This window comes from Netta rufina (genome assembly GCF_964035555.1).
Source record: "Netta rufina genome assembly, chromosome: 22".
In the NCBI taxonomy this organism is placed as follows: Eukaryota; Metazoa; Chordata; class Aves; order Anseriformes; family Anatidae; genus Netta; species Netta rufina.
The window spans coordinates 3,286,379-3,305,426 of NC_140146.1; the positions used below are offsets into that span (position 1 = coordinate 3,286,379).

The 19,048-nt window shown below is 55.9% G+C and overlaps 3 protein-coding genes across 3 annotated transcripts; all 3 read left to right on the forward strand.

The window, feature by feature from the left end:
• Positions 1–635: 635 nt before the first annotated feature.
• On the forward strand, positions 636–2,458 carry CDA (cytidine deaminase). The gene is made up of 4 exons (XM_084300163.1): positions 636–859; positions 1,287–1,398; positions 1,504–1,561; positions 1,886–2,458. The coding sequence occupies exons 1-4, from the start codon at positions 715–717 to the stop codon at positions 1,997–1,999; spliced, it is 429 nt and encodes a 142-aa protein (XP_084156289.1). The 5' UTR covers positions 636–714; the 3' UTR covers positions 2,000–2,458.
• A 1,843-nt stretch (positions 2,459–4,301) lies between these two features.
• On the forward strand, positions 4,302–14,382 carry PINK1 (PTEN induced kinase 1). The gene is made up of 8 exons (XM_084300047.1): positions 4,302–4,617; positions 6,012–6,281; positions 7,194–7,297; positions 9,727–9,909; positions 10,720–10,883; positions 12,008–12,135; positions 12,815–13,051; positions 13,327–14,382. Exons 1-8 carry the CDS (start codon positions 4,318–4,320, stop codon positions 13,585–13,587), a joined length of 1,647 nt encoding a protein of 548 aa, XP_084156173.1. The 5' UTR covers positions 4,302–4,317; the 3' UTR covers positions 13,588–14,382.
• Positions 14,383–15,554: 1,172 nt separating this feature from the next.
• Positions 15,555–18,991, forward strand: AGMAT (agmatinase (putative); the record flags this gene model as incomplete). The annotated part of the gene is made up of 7 exons (XM_084300226.1): positions 15,555–15,829; positions 15,926–16,128; positions 16,691–16,739; positions 16,839–17,034; positions 17,225–17,404; positions 17,649–17,733; positions 18,515–18,991. The coding sequence occupies 7 exons, from the start codon at positions 15,555–15,557 to the stop codon at positions 18,586–18,588; spliced, it is 1,062 nt and encodes a 353-aa protein (XP_084156352.1). The 3' UTR covers positions 18,589–18,991.
• Positions 18,992–19,048: the final 57 nt, after the last annotated feature.

Here is a 19,048-nt window from a genome sequence, read left to right on the forward strand (position 1 = left end):
TCAGCAGGGGCCCCGACGCCCACCCTTGGAGGTGGAAAACTGGGAATTCAGCTCCTCCAGTACGGATAAAAAAGGAGCTATCTGTAATTAAAGAGCGATTTGCTCACAGCCCCACCACAGCAGGGTCAGGGCTGATTCCCACGAAGGCTCTGGCGTGAAGGTGGCCCCAGCACCCGGCAGCAAATTTGGGTTTGGGGCTCCCAAAGGATGCCATGAGGGCACCCCGACGAGCCACTCGATGGCATCTGTGCGCTTTCCTTCTGCTGCACGTCGGGTGTTAATCAAAAGAGGGGGGAAAAAGGGGAGGACAGGGGTAAAAAATGGGGAAACGGGGGAGGACGGACACGATGTTTCAGTTTGCAGCCATTTTTTTATTATTATTATTAAAAAAAATTAATTTTTACACCGCAGGAGAGCTTCACAGGACGTCCCCCGTGGGCTCCCGTCACCGGATTCCTGCCGGGGAGGAAGGAAAAGAAGGCGGCGGTGGGAAAACCGCTCGGCGGGAGGAAGGTAAAAAAAACAACACCGAAACACGTAGAAAAAGAGGCAGGAATGAGAAAAGGGGCGAAGAGAGGGCTGCGGGCCCCCAGTGCCTCGGGATCGGGGATGCTGCGGGGCGCGGGCAGGGCGCGTGCGGGGCGTTATCCCGTCGGGGCAGGGCACCCCGTGCCGCCTCCCGGGAAATCTTTAACCAGGGCGTGCGGCGCAGGCATGGAGGGCAGCGGGGGGCCCCAGGGCGAGCGCCTGCAGCTGCTGCTGCGCCGCTGCCGGGAGGCCAAGGCCTGCGCCTACTGCCCCTACAGCCGCTTCCCCGTGGGCGCCGCGCTGCTCACCGCCGGCGGGGAGATCTTTTCGGGTAAGGCGCCGCCGCACGACGCTCCGGCGGGTTGGGGTTTTTGGGGTTGGGACAGGGTTTGGGGCGTCCCGTCTCGTTCCCGTCCTGGTGGTGGGTGTCGTTGCCCGTCCCGGCAGGTGGAAGGGGGGAAAAGTGCGGTGGGTGGTGTGGGGAGGGGGGGAAAAAGGGGAAATATAAAGGAAAGGGAATTGAGGAATGCGTTGGCTGGAGGCCAGGATGGGGCGGGACGCGTGGAAAGGCAGGGAAATGGCAACTTTCTGCGTGTTCCCGGCATTAAAATTTAAAAAAAATGAGACTTGAGGGGGTGTCCCTGAGCTGAGGGGGTGTCCCCAAGCCATAAGGGTGTCCCCGAGCCATAGGGGTGTCCCCGAGCCGTGGGGGTGTCCCCGAGCCGTGGGGGTGAGCAGTGCCTGGTGCTTCCCCGCAGGGTGCAACGTGGAGAACGCCTGCTACAGCCTGGGGGTGTGCGCCGAGCGCACGGCCATCCAGAAAGCCATCTCGGAGGGGCACACGCGCTTCAGGGCCATGGCCATCGCCAGGTGAGGCCGTGCCACCCCGTGCTGAGGGGCGAGCGGCAGCCCCATGCTCCCCCCTGCCCCACCTCACCCCGTCCCTGAGCCCTGTGCCCGTTCTCTTCCCGGCAGCGACATGGGGACCGACTTCATCGTGCCCTGCGGCGCCTGCAGGCAGGTGATGAGAGAGGTGAGCGTGCCACCGACCCCACAGGTCCCCCCTCAATTCCCCCCAGGGCTGTAAGCGTGGGCACAGCTGCCCTGGCCCCACCGAACCCCAAAACGGGGCTTTTCCTACAAAAGCAGAGCCCCCATCCCCCCATCCTCATGGGTAGTTGGTGTTGAACGGGTTTTTGGGGCACCAGCCTTGGGGCGTGGGGGTGAAATGCAGGCTCTGAGCCCCAAATACCCCCCTGGGGCTGCCCCCAAACAGATTATTGGGGCCACTCGAGCACATCCCCCCGGGGGGGTGCAGCTTTGGCATCGGGCACCTCTCCCCCCTCTCCTCCTGCAGTTCGGCAAGGACTGGGACGTCTACCTGACCAAACCCGACGGCACCTACATCGTCAAGACACTGGACGAGCTCCTGCCCCTCTCCTTCGGCCCCGAGGACCTGAAGAAGGCGTGAGGCTGCGTTTTCCCCTTCCAGCATCAGGGGAAAGGGGGACGGGGCGGGTTGCTCCCCAGTTTTCCCCTAGGACGATGCGATGCAAAACGCTTTCCTGGTGTTACAAAGCTCTCCTGTCACTCCCTCTTGATTCAGCGCTGATTTGCGGGCGGGGTGCCGGCCCCACCTCGCCCTGGGGTGCACAGACGGCCAAATCAAACAGTAGAAATTCCCTGATTTCTTTTTCTTTCTGGAAAAAATCCCTCACGCTCGTGAGCACCGAGCTCTGCCCGGGCACCGCTCTGGCTCCAGGAGCAGCTCCACGAAAAGGAGGAGGATTTGGATGCAAAACCAGGGACAAAATGCAGCAATTTCAGCTCTAAATAAGAACAGGAAGCAAAAAACTGCTGCCAGTCCCCAACGTCAGCAACAGGCTGTTCGGCGCAGGGGCAGCTCTGGCGGTGCCACGAGTTGTCACCGGTGTCACCACCCTAAGCCTCTCCTCCTGCCTGCTTCTCACCAGCATGTTTCTGCTTGCTTTTCTTCTCTTTGTGGTGACAAAGAAGGAGTTTTGGGGGAGCTCGCTGATTAATTATGCAATTAAATTATGCAGAATGGAGAAAAAAAGTGTGTTACTTCAATGAGCCAGACTGTGCTTTGTGCACCAGTGTCCTCTGCCCTGTGTGTCAATGCACCAGGCACCGATGCACCGCGCACTTTGCACCGTTCACTGTGCGACTGCACACTGAGCACCACCACGTTGTGCACCAGCACATTGTGCACCGTTGTGCTGGGTCTGGCTGGGATGCAGATCACTTTCCCTGCAGCAGCCCATGCAGTGCTGTGCTCTGCACCTGTAGCTAGAGCAGCACTGGGGTCACACCAGCGTTGTGTCTGCTGCTGGGCGGTGCTGGCACAGCATCAGGACATCCTCCAAGCCAGCAGGCTGCGGGTGGGCAAGGGACAGGGAGGGGATATCAGCAGCGCAGCTGATTGAAACCGACCACAGCTGTACAGCAGCCAGTGCAGCAATGCACCCACCACACTGCACCAAGACATGCACCTATGCACCAACACACCATGCACCAACGCACTGTGCACTAATGCACCATGCAGCAACACGCCATACAGCAACATACTGTGCACTAATGCACAGTGCACCAACGTCCCATGCACTAAAGCACTATGCACTACCACCCTGTGCACTAAGGCTCTGTGCAGTAGTGCACCGTGCACCAACACACTGTGAAGGAATGCACCATGTATCATCACACCATGCAATAATGCACCATGCACTGGCACCCCATGCACCAATGCACTGTGCACTACTGCCCTGTTCAGCAACACACCATGCACCATCACCCTGTGCACCAACACACTATGCACTACCACCCTGTGCAGCAATACACCATGCACTACCACCCTGTGTGCCAACACACTGTGCACTACCACCCTGTGCAGCAATACACCATGCACTAATGCACTATGCACTACCACCCCATGCAGCAATGCACCATGAACTACCACGCTATGCACCAACACACTGTGCACTACTGCCCTGTGCACCAACACACCATGCACTAATACACTATACACCACCACCCCGTGCACCAATGCACCATGCACTACCACACCGTGCACCAAAACACCATGCACTATCACTTCGTGCACTACCACCCCGTGCACCACCACACCATGCACTATGGCCCCATGCAGCAGCCCACCATGCACTATCATTCTGTGCACCAACACGACATGCACTAATGCACCATGCACCATCACCCCATTCACCAATGCATCATGTACTACCACGCCATGCACCAACACACCATACAATACTGCCCCATGCAGCAATGCACTGTGCAATACTACCCTATGCACCAACACACTGTGCACTACCACCCTGTGCACCAATCCACCATGCACTACCACGCTGTGCACCAACACACTGTGTACTACCACCCCGTGCACCAATGCACCGTGAACTACCACGCTATGCACCACCACACCGTGCACTACCACGCCATGCACCACCACACCATGCACTATCACCCTGTGCACTACTGCCCTATGCAGCAATGCACTGTGCAACACCACCCCGTGCACCAACACACTGTGCACTAATGCACCACGCACCACCACCCCGTGCACCAATGCACCGTGCACTACCATACCATGCACCACCACTGCGTGCACCAACACACCATGCACCAACACACCGTGCACTACCACCCTGTGCACCAACACACCATGCACCACTGCCCCGTGCAGCACCGCCCCTTGCAGCACCACCCCCTGCACCGCCCCGTTCCCGCCCCCCGTTCCCGCCCGTTCCCGCCATGGCGCTGCGGTTGCTCCTCGCCCGCGCCCTGCGCCTGCTGCCCCGCGGCGCCGCCGCCGCCGCCCCTCACCGCCCTCCCCCGGCCCCGGCCGGTCCCTGGGCACCCCCCCGGCCTCCCTCTGCCTTTTTTTCGTCTTTCTCCTTCTCCTCCTTCCTCCGTCGCCCCGCGGCCGGGCTGGCGGCTGCGGCTCGGCGGGGCCGCCGCGGTCCCTGCCTGGCCCTGGCGCTGGGGCTGGCGCTGGCCGAGCCGCGGCTGGAGGAGCGGCGCCGGGCTGAGGCGGCCTGCGGCAGCATTCAGGTGGGACGGGGACATTTTTTGGGGGGGATCGGGGCCTTCCTGAGGGGTTTGGGGTTGAGGGGATCCCACTCGAGGGGTTTGGGGTTGGGGGGAGCCCTCGGAGTCCTTCTGGAGACTTCAGGGTTGGGGGGAGCCTCCTGGGGGCTTCCTGAGGGGCTGGGGGTCAGGGGGAGCCCTCAGGAGCCCCTCAGGGCTGGGGGGAGCCCTTGGGGCCCTCCTGGTGGCCTTGGGGCTGGGGGGAGCCCCTTTAGGCCCTCCTGAGGGGCTCGGTGCTGGGGGGAGCCCCTCAGGGCCCTCAGAGCCCTCCTGGAGGCTTCAGGATTGGGGGGAGCCCCCTGAGGGCTTCCTGAGGGGCTTGGGGTATTGAGGAACCCTCAGGAGCCCCTCAGGGCTGGGGGGAGCCCTTGGGGCCCTCCTGGAATTAGGGTTGGGGGGAGCCCCCTGAGGGGCTTGGTGCTGGGGGGAGCCCTCCAGAGCCCCCCAGGGCCCTTAGGAGGCATTGGGGGTAGGGGGGAGCCCTCGGAGTCCTCCTGGAGGCTTTAGGGATGGGGGGAGCCCCCTGAGGCCCTCCTGAGGGGCTTAGGGCTCTGAGGGCTCCCCCCTGACCCCCAGGAGTCCCTCAGGGCTGGGGGGAGCCCTCAGGACCCTCTTGGAGGCTTCAGGGTTTTGGGGAGCCCCCTGAGGGGCTCGGGGCCAGGACCTGGTGGTGTGTGTGGGGGGGGGGGCGGGAGAGGGCTGGTGCTGTCCAGCCAGCTGTCAGCTCACTTTGGGGTTTTCCAGGGGTAGAAGCAGACCTGTGGCCTCCCCACAGCCTGGTTGCATCCTGCCTTCCTCCACGGGTGCAGCTTTTCTTTGAGGTGCCCCCCTCCACGGCCCCATTCCCCAGCAGGGCCAGGCAGGTGTCAGGGGTGCTCAGGGGCCATATAGCAGCGAGTCTCGCTTTGGGAGCATTCAGTGAGACGTCAGCAAACACTGTTGGTGTTCCAGCCCCGTGAGTGGCTCCTCCTCCCCATTCTTCTTGCCCTGTACCTGCAGCACCCTTGGGAGGGGCCCCTTTGGTAATGTTTTCTTTTAAGGGATATCTTGTTTCAGACAAAACCACGCTGTCTGCTGAGCATTTCCCCTGTAGTTACAGAGGTTTGTAGTGACCCATGGGATATAGATCAGCCCAAGGTCTCCTCGCCCTGAGGTCAGAGATGACATTTAGTGGATTTACCACGTTACAGCTGGGCTGGCAGCTCGGAGAGTCCCAGCCCGCTCAGGTTGAGCACGAGGTGTCACGAAATTCCTGCTTTGTGCTATAACCCCAAGGATATTTCTCCAAGCCCCTGTGCTGGCCCTTGCTGCCTCTCTTCTAAAAAAAACTTAATCACTGTCCTTTTTGTGCTTTCCAGACTGTGTTCATCAGGAAGAACAAGGCGCAGAAAAATCCGCTGAGCTCGTTCCGCTGGCGAGGCTTCCGGCTGGAGGAATATCTCATCGGGCAGCCCCTGGGGAAGGGCTGCAGCGCGGCCGTGTACGAGGCAGCTATTCCCTCGCCTCCCACCGGCCAGGGGAGCGGCCGCCTCGCCGGAGAGGGGCCAGCCCTGGGAGAGCAGCCCGCAGACAAACCCCAGCAGAAGGAGGCTTTCCCGTTAGCCATCAAAATGATGTGGAACATCTCGGTAAGGAGCCCGATCGTAATCTCCTCGGCTGTCACCTGGGCGAAACGTTTAAGGCTTGAAGCTTTGAAAGCTCTGATTATGTAACTCGGGACGAAGGGGTCAAAACAAAGCTGCTGGTGCTGTGACGCCAGTGGCTGGGGAATGCTCACGGAGCATGTAATTAATGGCTGTTATCCTTCTGGACTCCGTCTCCGTGGTGTTTGAGCTGCTCTTGGGGCAGTTGGTGGTCACGGAGGCAGTGCTGCTGGCAGAAAATGCCTTCTGGAAGCTGGCTGTCGTGAGCTAGGAGGCACTGGAAAAAAAACAAACACTGCTACCAGTGCCCTGGGAGTCTGCTTCCCTGTCAGCGGCAGGACAGAAATAGATTTTCTGTCATGGAGCAGGTGGGAAGTTCAGCACTTGCCAGGCCCCCGTGGTGAGGTCAGGCAGGAGCTGTGTCAGTGTTTCCCAGCCCAGGTGACCCACGCCCTCGTCCCCACCATTCCCTACGTAAAATAAACACGTGTGTCTTTCGCTGAAGGGTGTTTGGGACGTTGGATGAGATGGGTGGATGTTCTCAAAGAGTTTTCCTCAATGCCAACATCTGGAATCCTGTGGGCTTCGTAAGCGCAGGTTCCTTGAGCTTTTTTGGTTATTTTTTTTTGTGGTTGAATTAGAGGGTGCATTTAAAGAGCTGAACGGGCTTCTTTCTGCAAGTAGAGGCCTCACCACATCCTCTGATAAATCCTCCGAGCCGTTAATTACCTTCCCTGGCTTCTCAAAGCAGCGAAGGAAGTCCCTTCCTTCTAGGCCATGGTTTAACTTCATTCAGTCACAGCACCAGCAGGATGATCTGCTCTCCCTCTGCGCTGGGGCGGGGTGATTTGGGAGCCGAGGCTTTGCCCCCAGCGTGCTGTGACCTTGTCGTTGCAGGCTGGCTCTTCGAGTGAAGCCATCCTCGACGCCATGGGCCGCGAGCTCGTTCCTGCCACCCGGACCGCCTTAGCCGGAGAATACGGAGCTGTCTCGTGCCGCAGGTAGGGTAGCTGTGGATGTGGCAGCAGTGCTCACAGCTCAGCGTGCTCATTTCACCCGTCTTCCTCCGTCAGTTTCCCTTGCAGCACCTCAGTACTGGGGAGGAGGCAGCCAGAGGTTTCTGTAATAATTCTTGGGAATCAGTGAGCACGAAGGTTTGTTTTTTTTTGGTGCACGTGTTTGTTTTTAGCTACGTGGTGATGCTTTCACAAGTGCCTCAGACAAATGGCAGGCAGGAGCGTGCTTCTGGCTGTCCTGGAGGTTTCCCTCTGGCACGGTGAGGGAACAGAATAGCAGTGCTGCTGTTCAAAGAGTAATTTCACAGCCTGGTTTGCTCTGAGGAGCACTGCTGTGCGCTGCTCTGCGCTTCCCTCCGGGCTTGATGGCTTAGGCTAGAAGGGTGTCAAAAGGGTTGGCGTTTGTGAAGACAAAACCACAAAGGGATTGCATGAAGGTGCTTCTGTTTGGCACCGAAGTTAGGGGCGTGTCTGCCCAAATCTAACTTGGTTTGATGTGCTCACACAGACATTTGTACAATGCAGACACACATTTGCATAATATACTTGTAATCATCAGGTATCTTCATATTCATTGGGTAAAGGTGTATTCCATTTTATAATCACAGCCCCTTTATTCAGCTGATGGGTCCCTTTACTAATCTCCAGTTACCTTTTTCAGTCACTTCAGATATGTTACTGATTACACTGGATTTCAATGGTATTTCCCTTAGTTTCCAAACTGTTCACCTAGCAAAAATCTCCCAAATACCCATAATATTTATCCAAACTATCTTTTGTTTAGATCAAATAAGCATTTATGGTTTGCATTACCAGTAGCAGTGCTGGTTTCACTACCGAGCCACCTGTTGCTGCGTTAACATTGACCACCAAAAGGATGGGGGTGGGCAGGGCCCTGGCTGCTTTGGGTCCTGGAAGTGCTCTGACGGGACCACGGCCTTCAAGGAGCTTCTGTGCCTTTGTTTTCCTGGGTGTAAAATGCACAGAACCTTTTGGTATCTGCAAGTGTTACCTTTGTTTTTTTTTTTTAAAAAAAAGGTAGCTTTTTAATTACAAAAGGAAACAGCCACGATCTGCACTAATTTGGCACTGTGTTAAAACTGGGCCTGCCCCTGCTTGGGTTCGAAACTGGGTGCAGGGGAGGGAGGCAGGAGCTGCTGGTCACTAAATGGGCAAAGCAAATAAAAGCTGGTGAGAAAGCAGATGGAAAACAACTGCGTTACCGCTCCTTTACCTGAGTGAGAGGTGGGCAAACAGCACAGAGGTGGCAGACTGCACAGGAACTTTTAAATTATCCTGAGTTTAACCATCTTTTTGTTCAACAATGTGCCTTTTTTTTTTTTTCTCCAAACGGAAACAATGCAGTCTGCAGTCCAGATTGTCTGATTTACATTTCAAATACGTCTCAGCTGCCAATACAAATGAATAATGAATGCTGCTTGCTGCGTTGCTAGCCTGAGGACGCAACAGGCAAGCCAAAGAGATGTTTGACATTCAGGGGAGGAGAGGGAGGAGGGCTCTGTTCTGCAGCATGCGGAGGTGACCTGCCTTCGTGGCACTGAATGCTTCCCACCTGTGCCACGTAACAGAGGGTCCGAGGTGATGTGGCTAGTGAGAATGTGACCTCTTTTTGCCTAGCAAAGCTTTTTTTTAGTTGTTATTTATTTTTCCTTTCTCAGAAGCTCCTTTTTGATCCAGGAAGCAGCCTGTGACTAACACACCTTTGTCAGGAGCATGAAAAGGCAGCTGGGGCTTGACTGAAATGAAAGGCTGCCTGTTGCCAGTCAGCATTTCCTTCAGAGCTTCCTTGGCAGCGCGGGTGCGGTACCAGTATATCCTGTTCTTCCCTCAGTGTGGGAAACCCAGTTACAGCGGGATCTTCCTGACAGCCAGGGGTGAAGTATCAGCCCGAGAACCCCCTGCAGGAGCTCTGCGCTGGCGATGACAACTGGGTTTGCTCTGGGAACTGCCAGGGTGCAAAAAAAAAATAAAACACAAAACGGGTATTTGAAACTGTGCAGAAGCTGCTGGGACCTGCCCGCCGCTGCGGTTGGCCTGGTGGAGCTGGGGCTGCTCTGCAGCACCGTGGAAAATGTTGGCAGAGGTGGAGGGTTGGAATTTGGCCACGAGGGCGGTGAGGGTGCTGTCAGTGCTCTTTGTAACCCTGAGGTTTCCAGGAATGTGGGTATTTGGCTCAGCGTGCGGGCCTGTAACCTGCACCTGGCAGCCCCGGTGCTCCCCGCCTGTTCTGCACTGGAGCCTGTTGTTGGAGGGCTGATTTTTCATCAGCTCTCCACCAAAATTAGTGGAGGGAGTAATGAAAAATAATCTCGGAGGGAACAGAGATGCACCTGTGCTGAATGAAAACCGAACAGGAGATGAGTGTAACTCTTGGTACGTCCACTTCTGCGCAGGAAACCTGTCCTCAGGAGGAAGAAGCTGCAGCCTCATCCAAACATAATCCAGGTGATCCGAGCCTTCACGTCCTCTGTCCCGCTGCTGCCCGGAGCCTTCACGGACTATCCCGATGTTCTTCCACTGAGCCTGAACCCCAGAGGCATCGGCCACAGCCGCACGCTCTTCTTGGTGATGAAGAAGTAGGTGGGGGCTGTGTGAGCCTGTGCACGCTGCTGTGTGGGGTCCTTGTAAGGATTCAGCCTGGGTTGCTGCCAGGAACCACGTGCATGCTTAGGAACGTGCTTCCTGAGGCCTGCTCCAAGTTTTGGAGGTTTTAGCTCTTGTTGGACATCGAGACAAGCTGTCCTTTTGGACAACTGCCCCAAATTGACGTAAGGAATGCTGCACTTGTCCCCGTTCATCTACACTTTGAAGTTTGAGCTTTGCCCCTAGCTGGAGACAGGGCAGAATCAGTAATGAGATTCGTTAGTGCTTCGTTAGGGTGTCCCGGTTGGGTTCTGCCCTTACTGGGTATGGCTGTGGCATCGACACAAACCCACCTTTCATTTCCCACTCTTGTGTTCTGCCCTCAGGTGGAGAAGCACTCTGTCCTCTGTATTTCAAGAGTGTGTTCTTTCTCCTGCCTTGTGCATCTCCTTGTTATGCTCATACAGTCTGCGTTATTAATCTGGCCCCTCTCATGCACAGCATAAAACCTGTACAGAAGGACCTGGGAGACCCTCACCATGCTGAGAGGAGATTTAATTGCAGCCGTAGGGTTGTGCAGGAGCCTGAAAAACCCAGTGGTGGATGTTGTAAAGCAGGATTTGAGATCAGTGAGCAGGGGAGAGGTGAGAAGTTGACACTAGGAGGTGGGAAGGCATCACAGAGTGCAGGAGGAGCGTGGTATGGGTCAGGGTGCTGTGTCCCCAGCCCGCCAGCACCGAGGCTGAGCAGGAAGCAGGAGGATTGCAGGGCACTAACAGAGATGTTCTCCTCATTCTCACTAGTTATCCCTGCACCCTGCGCCAGTATTTGAGGGACAACAGTCCGGATGCTCGTCTCTCCACCATGATGATTTTACAGCTGTTGGAAGGCGTGGACCATCTTGTTCGCCACGGGATAGCGCACAGAGACCTCAAGTCTGACAACATCCTGGTGGAACTCGATTCGGGTAGGTACAGCGCCGGGTCTGGGCGATGGTGAAGTCAGAGGCAGAAGTGGTGCCAGCAGAGGCACTCAGGGCTTTTCAGGGATCTCCGGATTGCTCGTTAGTTTTGCTCTTGCTGTCACTGCAGCAGCGTGGATGTCATTTATCGCGTGTGTGCCTCAGGTTTTGGGTCATTAAAACAGATTTTAATGGGCCGTGGTGCTGTAATCAGAGGGAGAGGTGCACCAAGCCCTCATTGCATGAGCAAAGCAATGTTGGCTTGGCACAGAGACGTTCACTACCACCACATTCATGGGGGTGGAGGTGCCTTGGCTGCAGGCTCTTGGAGTCTTTCCTCACTAGCAGAACACCGCAGAGTGCTTTTAAAAACCCCACCTCGCTGTCAGGCTGGTGGTGCTGCACCGTGCACTGATTAAATGTCGGTTGGAAGGAAGGAGGACTGGCAGTGTGAAAGCCAAAAGCAGCATTTTCATCATCTTGTTCTCCTGTCGTCCAGTTCAACTGAGATTTTAATTACCTGAGCTCTTTTTCAGCATGATTGAGATTCATATGGGCAGGAAACAATAGCAGGCAGCCAGACCTGTGTAATTAAAGGTCTTGGTACAGCAGCACTGGAAGATTTTCAGCGATATTAATGCCTTCTTTCTCTTCTTGAAGGAAAAGCTTCTCTGGAGCTCTGCTGAATGTGGTTAGGAATGATTTAAAGCATTGATTTTTCCATACCAGACTCTGGAGAAGTAATGATTCTACTTTGCAATGTTTGACTTGTCACTGGGACAAGAATTGTTGACCGATGCAAAAACCTGATAACTAAGCCCCAGCCTTTTTTTGCTAGAGTTAAGTGTGTGTCTGTGGCTTTTGCTATAGGTAAAAACAAAAGTGGAAAAATGAAAAGATTGCTCTGTCATTTATCAGTTAATTTTACATGCCCTTGTTACGACACCTGCAGCGCTTTGTCAGGCACACGCTCCTTGCAGAGAAATGAAGCCCTCTGACGGGGAAATGGAAGAACACGTTTTGTTTCAATAAAGCCAATTTTTCTCCTCATAATACAGAGGAGAAGCAGGAGAACAGCGTGTGGTCATGCTGAACCACACACTAACCCTGCTGCCCTCTGTCCTTTGCAGCTGGCTGCCCCTGGCTGGTGATCACAGACTTCGGTTGCTGCCTGGCAGACGACAGCGTCGGCCTGAGGCTGCCTTTCACCAGCTCGTACGTGGATCGGGGTGGCAACGGCTGTCTTATGGCACCCGAGGTAAGTCCTCCTGCAGTAACTGGCGTCGCTGGCTGCGGGATTGTGCTGCTGGGGGGAAAAGTTTCAGCAGCGGGCTGTGGAGGCTGTGATCAGAGCATGGAAAAGGGCAGGGTTAGGTCTAGGAGTGAATAGTGCACAGCACTTCGCTGCTGTTTGTACCTCAACCTTCCTCCCTGTGCACCAACGAATTAAAATTCTTCCGTGGTCTTTTGTGATCTGTCCTGAAATCCGTTGCAATCAGGTCAGGCGTTTTGTAGCTGTTTGTGCTGACTGACTCACCTGTCCATGCAGTGCGTTACCTCTAGCGTGTTGCTGTGGCAGTGTTCTCTTCCCTCTCTCCCCTTGGAGAGCCGTGACTGTAAAGCAGCGTGTTCTACCTTGAGCTGCTGCTGTTAAACACCTGGGCGTTAACAAAACACATCCTGCTCGGCCCCATGCTGAGCATTTGTTGGCAAAATCATCCACGTCTCCTGCCTCTTAAATCCCAAATGAAACATCCCTAGGGATCTGGTATGAATGTCAGTCAGAGGTAACAGCTAAAGCCAGGATGCAGTGGCCAAAAATCTCCCCAATGTCCTGGTGGGCTGAGCAGTGCTGAAGGCCCGGAGCATTCCCCGAGGAAATATTTATTCAGAGCTCTTTATTTTGGCTTCCCCATCTCTGGGGATTCCTCACGCAGGTGATCACGGCGTCGCCAGGTCCAGGCACGGTGATCAACTACAGCAAAGCAGACGCCTGGGCCGTGGGAGCAATCGCCTACGAAATCCTCGGCCTGGCAAATCCTTTCTACGGCCACGGGGACTCGACCCTGGAAAGCAGAAGTTACCGTGAGGATCAGCTGCCGAGCCTGCCCGATCGCGTGCCCCTGGAGGTGAAGCAGGTGGTAAAGCTGCTGCTTCAGAGGGATCCCAACAAGGTGAGGAGCTCTTTTACCTGGATGGAAGACAAGTGCAGGTTTCTGCAGGCAGTTCCCTGAATAGTTGCAGGGCTTTCTGCAGATGTTTGCATCAGTGACTGGACCTAGAATAGGGGTTTACATGCAGCTGCCTGGTGATAATGTTAACAAAGAGCTTTTTTTGTTCACGGGACCATGCAGTGCCTCGGAGGAGGTACTTCTGGCACAGTAAACGTGACATGGTTTGTCCTGAGCGCAGCTGGATGAGCTAATTTTCCCTCTCACTCCTTTTGCAGAGACTGTCTGCTAGAGTTGCTGCTAACGTGCTTCACTTAAGCCTCTGGGGTGAAAGTGTCCTAGCACCCAAGACCCTGAAACCCGACCAGATGGTTGCCTGGCTTCTGTGCCAGTCCGCGGCCACTTTGCTCCTGGACGGACTGGTGGATAAAAGCCGGGTGGAAACCAAAATGAAGATGTGCTTCTTCGCAAACCTCGACTACGAAGACCTCTGGGCAGCAATTTTCTTGTTGCTGGCCTCGAGAAACCAGGCTGGGTGAGGAGTACAACACGGGGCGTGACCGCGCAGGAGATAAATGGCACCTTCTGAAAGCACATAGGAATTTGTCTTCTCTGTCTGCGCGGAATCCTGTAGTACTTCAGGGGGAAAATCTGCAGGCCTGTGTTTAAGAGGTCGAGTGTTACCTGTAGCAAGTGCTAGCGCACTAATACGCTGCTAGGGGCTGTGTCCTTGCCTCCTTACTCCTTCAGTGAGGGTTTGCAGAACGTGCAGGTGTCCTGGGGTAAGTGGATGGTTTTGCTTCCATTTGGGAACTCACAGTTGACTTGGAAGTCACGAGCTGAGTGAAGTGAGTTGTGTGGAAGGAGGTAAGGTGTAGCTGCTCTCCACATGGAAGCGTCACGGATTTAAACAACATGTGAAGAAAGCTGAACTGACAAAAGGACATAGGAAAACCTTCCTTCTCTTAGGGAAACTCTTGTGAGCCTTGCTTCTCTTCAGATCATACTCCTCTGCAGCCACAGACACCTCTTGCTATATTCATAGTCATATCTCTAACATAATGGCAGCCTCAAAGCGTCCTGCAGAGGTGCTGAGCAGTGCAGTTTAACAAGTCTCTTGTGATGCTGGTCTGTTTGACATGCTTGTTTTTTCTGATGAACAAGGAACTAACACCCTTGGGTTGGGGAGCATCGTAGAGACCCCAGCGCAGGGACACTAACGGCCGTGTTAATGAGAACATCCTTTGAGTTCATGTCTGTAACGGTGTTCAGAGGAACTGGGGGGAGGAGGTTGTTGATGCTGGTTGCACAATAAACGGGTGATTAAGCTCTGATGCTGAGTGGATTCTCTAAATCTCGTCTGTCTCCATTCACCAGATCCAGATCTTGGACTGGAGGCCTGTGAGGCAGGCAGTGGTGTCTTTAAAAAATCATCCAACTTTTCCAGTCCAGCCTGGAACGAGTTCCTTTATTCTCCCAAAGGAGTTTCCTGCCAAGTGAGCTCTCTCCTGCTTGAGGAACAGCCCCTGCCTCATCCGTGTGCGTATTTGTGCCCCTCTGACTGCTCTTGCAGTCTCTGGTTCAGTGGTGGTGCAAAACCACCTGCCAGGGACTGGCCCTGCTCATTTTATGACCTAGCAAGAGAAAGCCGCGTGCTGGCCCAGCAAACATGCCGGGAAGTCAACTGGCAGCACAGTGAAGTCACCGAACACCCAATTTAGAAACACGGTGTGAGCACAGCACGCTGCCGGGCCTGTAACGAAGGCTCAGCAAAGAGCACGGATCCTTGGCAAGCACGGAAAATGACCCCTTGGGTGGGAAAAATAAAGTTTCAGGAAAAAAAGAACTTGTAAATCTTGGTCGGAAGCCAACCTGGGAGAGTGTCACCAGTTCAGAGCCGCGAGTGGGCGTGCAGAGCTGTGCTGCTCTCCTGTGGCCCCCAGCCAGCACCTGCTCTGATTTCAGGATGTTGTTAGGCCAGCCGGGGTTTGATCTGCGCCATCTATCACGCATTTGCTGTGCGAGCTGCAGAGAGAGGAGACCTGCTTCCCCTTGAAAGTATCTCATTTCATCTCAGTCCTCACAAACGGCCTAAAACGTGCTGTGCTGCACCGCCTCTCGTTCTTAAATTCCTATTTCTGCTGCTCATTTGCCTCTTGTGCACCTACAATTTTCCAGAGTTCAGACTTTTCTGTTTCATTTTCATCTACACGACGTTTCCCTGCACGTTTCCAGTTTCCCAGTCGTGCTAATCCCCCAACACCACCATCTTTGCGGGAGGCAAAGCTGCTTGCTGCCCGGCTCCTCTTGGGGAGGGTCAGAAAGAGGATTGTGGGGACGTGAGGGCTGTGCCAGCAGCAGCAGCAGCCCCTCCTGCTGCACTTTGAACCCCAGGAGGGCGACAGGGCCCAGCCGCTTGGCTCCTGGCCCAGCCGTGACAGTCGAGCCAGGACGGGGCTGGGCTCCGTGCGTGGGGCAGAGGGTGGCTGGGAGCTGTGGGGGCAGGATGAGGCTCCTGCTCGCTGCTCCACGGCTTCTCACATCCCCTGCAGCAGCCCCCTTGTGCCATGGTCCCCGCCTGCCACCCACGGCTCCGTGCAGGGGGACCCCTCGCCGCTGGGGCTCGAGCTTCAACGTGCCCCCCAGCGCCGAGTTCGTGGCCCGGCCTGTGGGGATCTGCTCCATGCTGAGGCTTCCCGTCCGCGCCTCCGCAGAGGGGCTGGATGCAGCTTTCGTCGGCGTCCCCCTGGACACGGGCACGTCCAACCGGCCAGGAGCCAGGTAAGGACGAGGTGCGGTGTCAGAGGAGCTGGAGCTTTGCTCCTCCTGCCCTCCTTCCTTTGCTCCTCCTGCTTCTGTCTCTGTTTGCCCACCCAGGTTCGGTCCGCGCCAGATCCGTGCCGAGTCGGCGATGGTGAGGAGGTACAACGCCAGCACCGGGGCGGCGCCTTTCGACTCCCTGCTGGTGGCTGACGTGGGAGACGTGAACGTCAACCTCTACAACCTGCCCGCCAGCTGCCGCCTCATCCGCGAGGCCTTCCAGAAGATCGTGGCCTCGGGCTGCGTGCCCCTCACCTTGGGTAAGGACCCTCGGGGACCTCAGTCCCCCCCTCGTGCCACAGGGGCAGTCAGGAGGCAGCTGAGCTGTCAGCCACGTGCATTTGGTGCCCTGCTGAGCGGGACCCAGGGCATCCCTCTGCAGTTTCCAGCCCAAACGAGCCACCTGCAGCGTGCTGATTTGCATGAGGCGTGATTTACGCCTGTGCTGAAGCAGTCACAGCTCTGCATCACTGAAGGAAGCCGGTGTGTAGGGTAACAAGGGGCAAGTTATGGGTTACAGGTTCCTCGGGAGTAAATCATTTATTTATAACCCGTGCCAAGGGTCCCACTCCATGAGATTCCTGTGCCAACACAGTCACACATCTCCAGGCCTCCTGTTCCTCCTGTTTTCCCAAGGAGGAGAGGAAGGAACCTGCACCACGGAACCTCAGGTTTCCCCGAGGAAGTGCAGCCCTGCCTCTCTGGGGGTATAAACGAGTGCAGTATAAATGCAAGGGGGGAATAAAAATCACCAGAGAACAAATACAACGAGGGAGAGCTCCTCTTGCCATGTGTTGCATCCCCTTCCTCATCCTCCCGCAGGTGGAGATCACACCATCACGTACCCGATCCTGCAGGCCGTGGCAGAAAAGTGAGTTTCTGACCTGGAAATGGGGAATAAGGGCCCGTGGTGGATTTGGGGCCGCGAGGTGTGGGGTGGGTGCTAACGGGCCCGCCCTGTCTCACCTAGACACGGCCCCGTGGGGCTGGTGCACGTGGATGCTCACACCGACACCAGCGACAGGGCCCTGGGGGAGAAGATCTACCACGGGACCCCGTTCCGGCGCTGCGTGGACGAAGGGCTGCTGGACTGCAGCCGCGTGGTTCAGATCGGCATCCGCGGCTCCTCCTACGCCCCCGACCCTTACAAATACTGCCGGGAGCAGGTGAGCTCAGCCACGGCTGCTTTCGCTCCCCAGCAGCTCCAAGAGCTGGGAAATCACCAGCTGGAAGCTGCTCGGGGTTAATAGGGGTGCAAAAATGAGGAGGGTTCCTGCCTCCTGGCCTCATTTCCATAAATCCTCGCTGGGGCTGCACCTTGCCGGGGGGCGAATGCTGATCTCGTGCATCCTGCAGGGATTTCGGGTGGTGCTGGCCGAGGATTGCTGGTTCAAGTCCCTGGTGCCGCTGATGGCAGAGGTGAGGCAGCAGCTGGGGGCCAAGCCGGTCTACATCAGCTTCGATATCGACGGGCTGGACCCTGCCTACGCCCCGGGAACTGGGACGCCAGAGATAGCCGGGCTCACGCCCTCACAGGTGAGAGGTGCTCAGCTGCCTTTCTCAGGGCGAAGGGGACGCTTGTGTCACCCCCAAATGTCCCCCTGCCTCCTCTAGGGGATGTTTGTCTCCCGTTAGAGGTCATAGGTAGGAAATAACCGAATTTCGTCCGTGTGGGCTGGGTCCTCGGCAGCTTCCCTCTTTAGTGCAAGGGGGAAGCAGAGCCCAAAGCAAGCTGCTAGGTCAGACGCGTTCCTTCAGCCCAACTCTGTTTTCTTCCCAGGCTTTGGAGATTATTCGTGGCTGCAAGGGGCTGAATATAGTGGGATGCGACCTTGTGGAAGTTGCACCGATGTACGATGTCTCCGGTGAGTCCAAAGAAGCCTCTTTTGGGTCTGTGCAAAGCGTCCTGGGGGCTGGGAAAGGGCTTGCGCCCCTCTTTCATTTTCGCTAGGTGCCACCTAGTGTTGAAAGCCAAGCAGCAGGTGCTGGGTGATGCCCTGAACAGCGTGCTAGGAGCTGTCGGGACTTCTTATTGTCATCCCACAACAGTGGGGCAAAAAGGAAAGCGTTGGGAGCTGCTTGCTGCATGAGGACACTGAAGGAAATGCAAAGCAGCGATGGGCTTTGGGGGCTGAATGTCCCCCATCCCCTGGTCACAGCCCTGGGAAATGCTTTGCCAATGGAGAGGTTGGGCAGCTCGGCCAGGCTGAGGGTTGCCAGCGTGGCACCGGCAGTGTTGAGCTGCAGCAGTCTCAAAGGGGGCAGATAAAGAAGTAAAGAAAACAAAAACTGGGCAAGTGAAGAAAAATCAATGTTGAAAAATCAATTCGGTACATAAAGCCGGCGGGTAAAGTGCTTCTGCAGGGTGACAGCGGTGGTGCATCCCCTCTGTTCCACGGCATTGGTGAACAAAACCAGAGGTTTCAGCAGCCGGCAGTGCCGTGGCCGGGGTGGTGCAGGGACAGGCAGAGCTGGGAGGGCTGCAGGGCTGGGCAAAGGAGCACGGTGACATCCTGCCAGTGTTAGGAATGGGCCAAGAATGGGAAATGCCAGAGGTGGCTGAGTGCTGCGGGTGAAAGCAGTCAGCATTCATAGCCTTGTTTTTATTTATTTAGTTATTTATTGTCTCTCTCTGTCTTTTTGTAGGTAACACGGCCCTCTTAGGGGCCAACCTGCTGTTTGAAATGCTGTGCGTCCTTCCCGGAGTGAAAACAATGTGAGGGCAGCTCCTGCCCAGCCCAGGGCTCCTCTGCAGGTTGTGAAGGTAAAGCAGCACCACCAGAGACACTGTAAGAGCCCTCAGTCCTTCAACATCCTGCTCTCTCCTCTACTTGCAGCAAACGCGTGCTTTTCAGTACGGAATAAATGCCATTTCCTGCTAGAAGAGGTAATTTCAAGCTCCTAAACTGCAGATGGGTTTTGAACAGCGCATTTACTGGTGTCTGTAGGATCTGAGTTTGCTTGGGAAGGAAAAAGACGAGGCTAATGGCACTGCTGCTGCAGTGGGAATGACCCACCTGGCAGCTCTGTGCGTCCAGGACCATTACAAACCCGTCACTGGTAAAAGGATTTTCCCAGTAAGAGACAGAAGCAGGACAACTAACGCAGAGCTCTAGAGGGTGGCTGCGTGAGCAGCACCTGCGGCTCGTTCTGGCAGCTGGGGCTGTTCTGAGCTGGTGA

Coding starts and splice junctions, on each gene's coding strand:
- CDA (XM_084300163.1), top strand. CDS start 715: ATGGAGGGCAGCGGGGGGCCCCAGGGCGAGCGCCTGCAGCTGCTGCTG. Junction 860..1,286: donor CGGCGGGGAGATCTTTTCGG/GTAAGGCGCCGC, acceptor GCTTCCCCGCAG/GGTGCAACGTGGAGAACGCC. Junction 1,399..1,503: donor AGGGCCATGGCCATCGCCAG/GTGAGGCCGTGC, acceptor TCTTCCCGGCAG/CGACATGGGGACCGACTTCA.
- PINK1 (XM_084300047.1), top strand. CDS start 4,318: ATGGCGCTGCGGTTGCTCCTCGCCCGCGCCCTGCGCCTGCTGCCCCGC. Junction 9,910..10,719: donor CTCTTCTTGGTGATGAAGAA/GTAGGTGGGGGC, acceptor CATTCTCACTAG/TTATCCCTGCACCCTGCGCC. Junction 12,136..12,814: donor GCTGTCTTATGGCACCCGAG/GTAAGTCCTCCT, acceptor TTCCTCACGCAG/GTGATCACGGCGTCGCCAGG.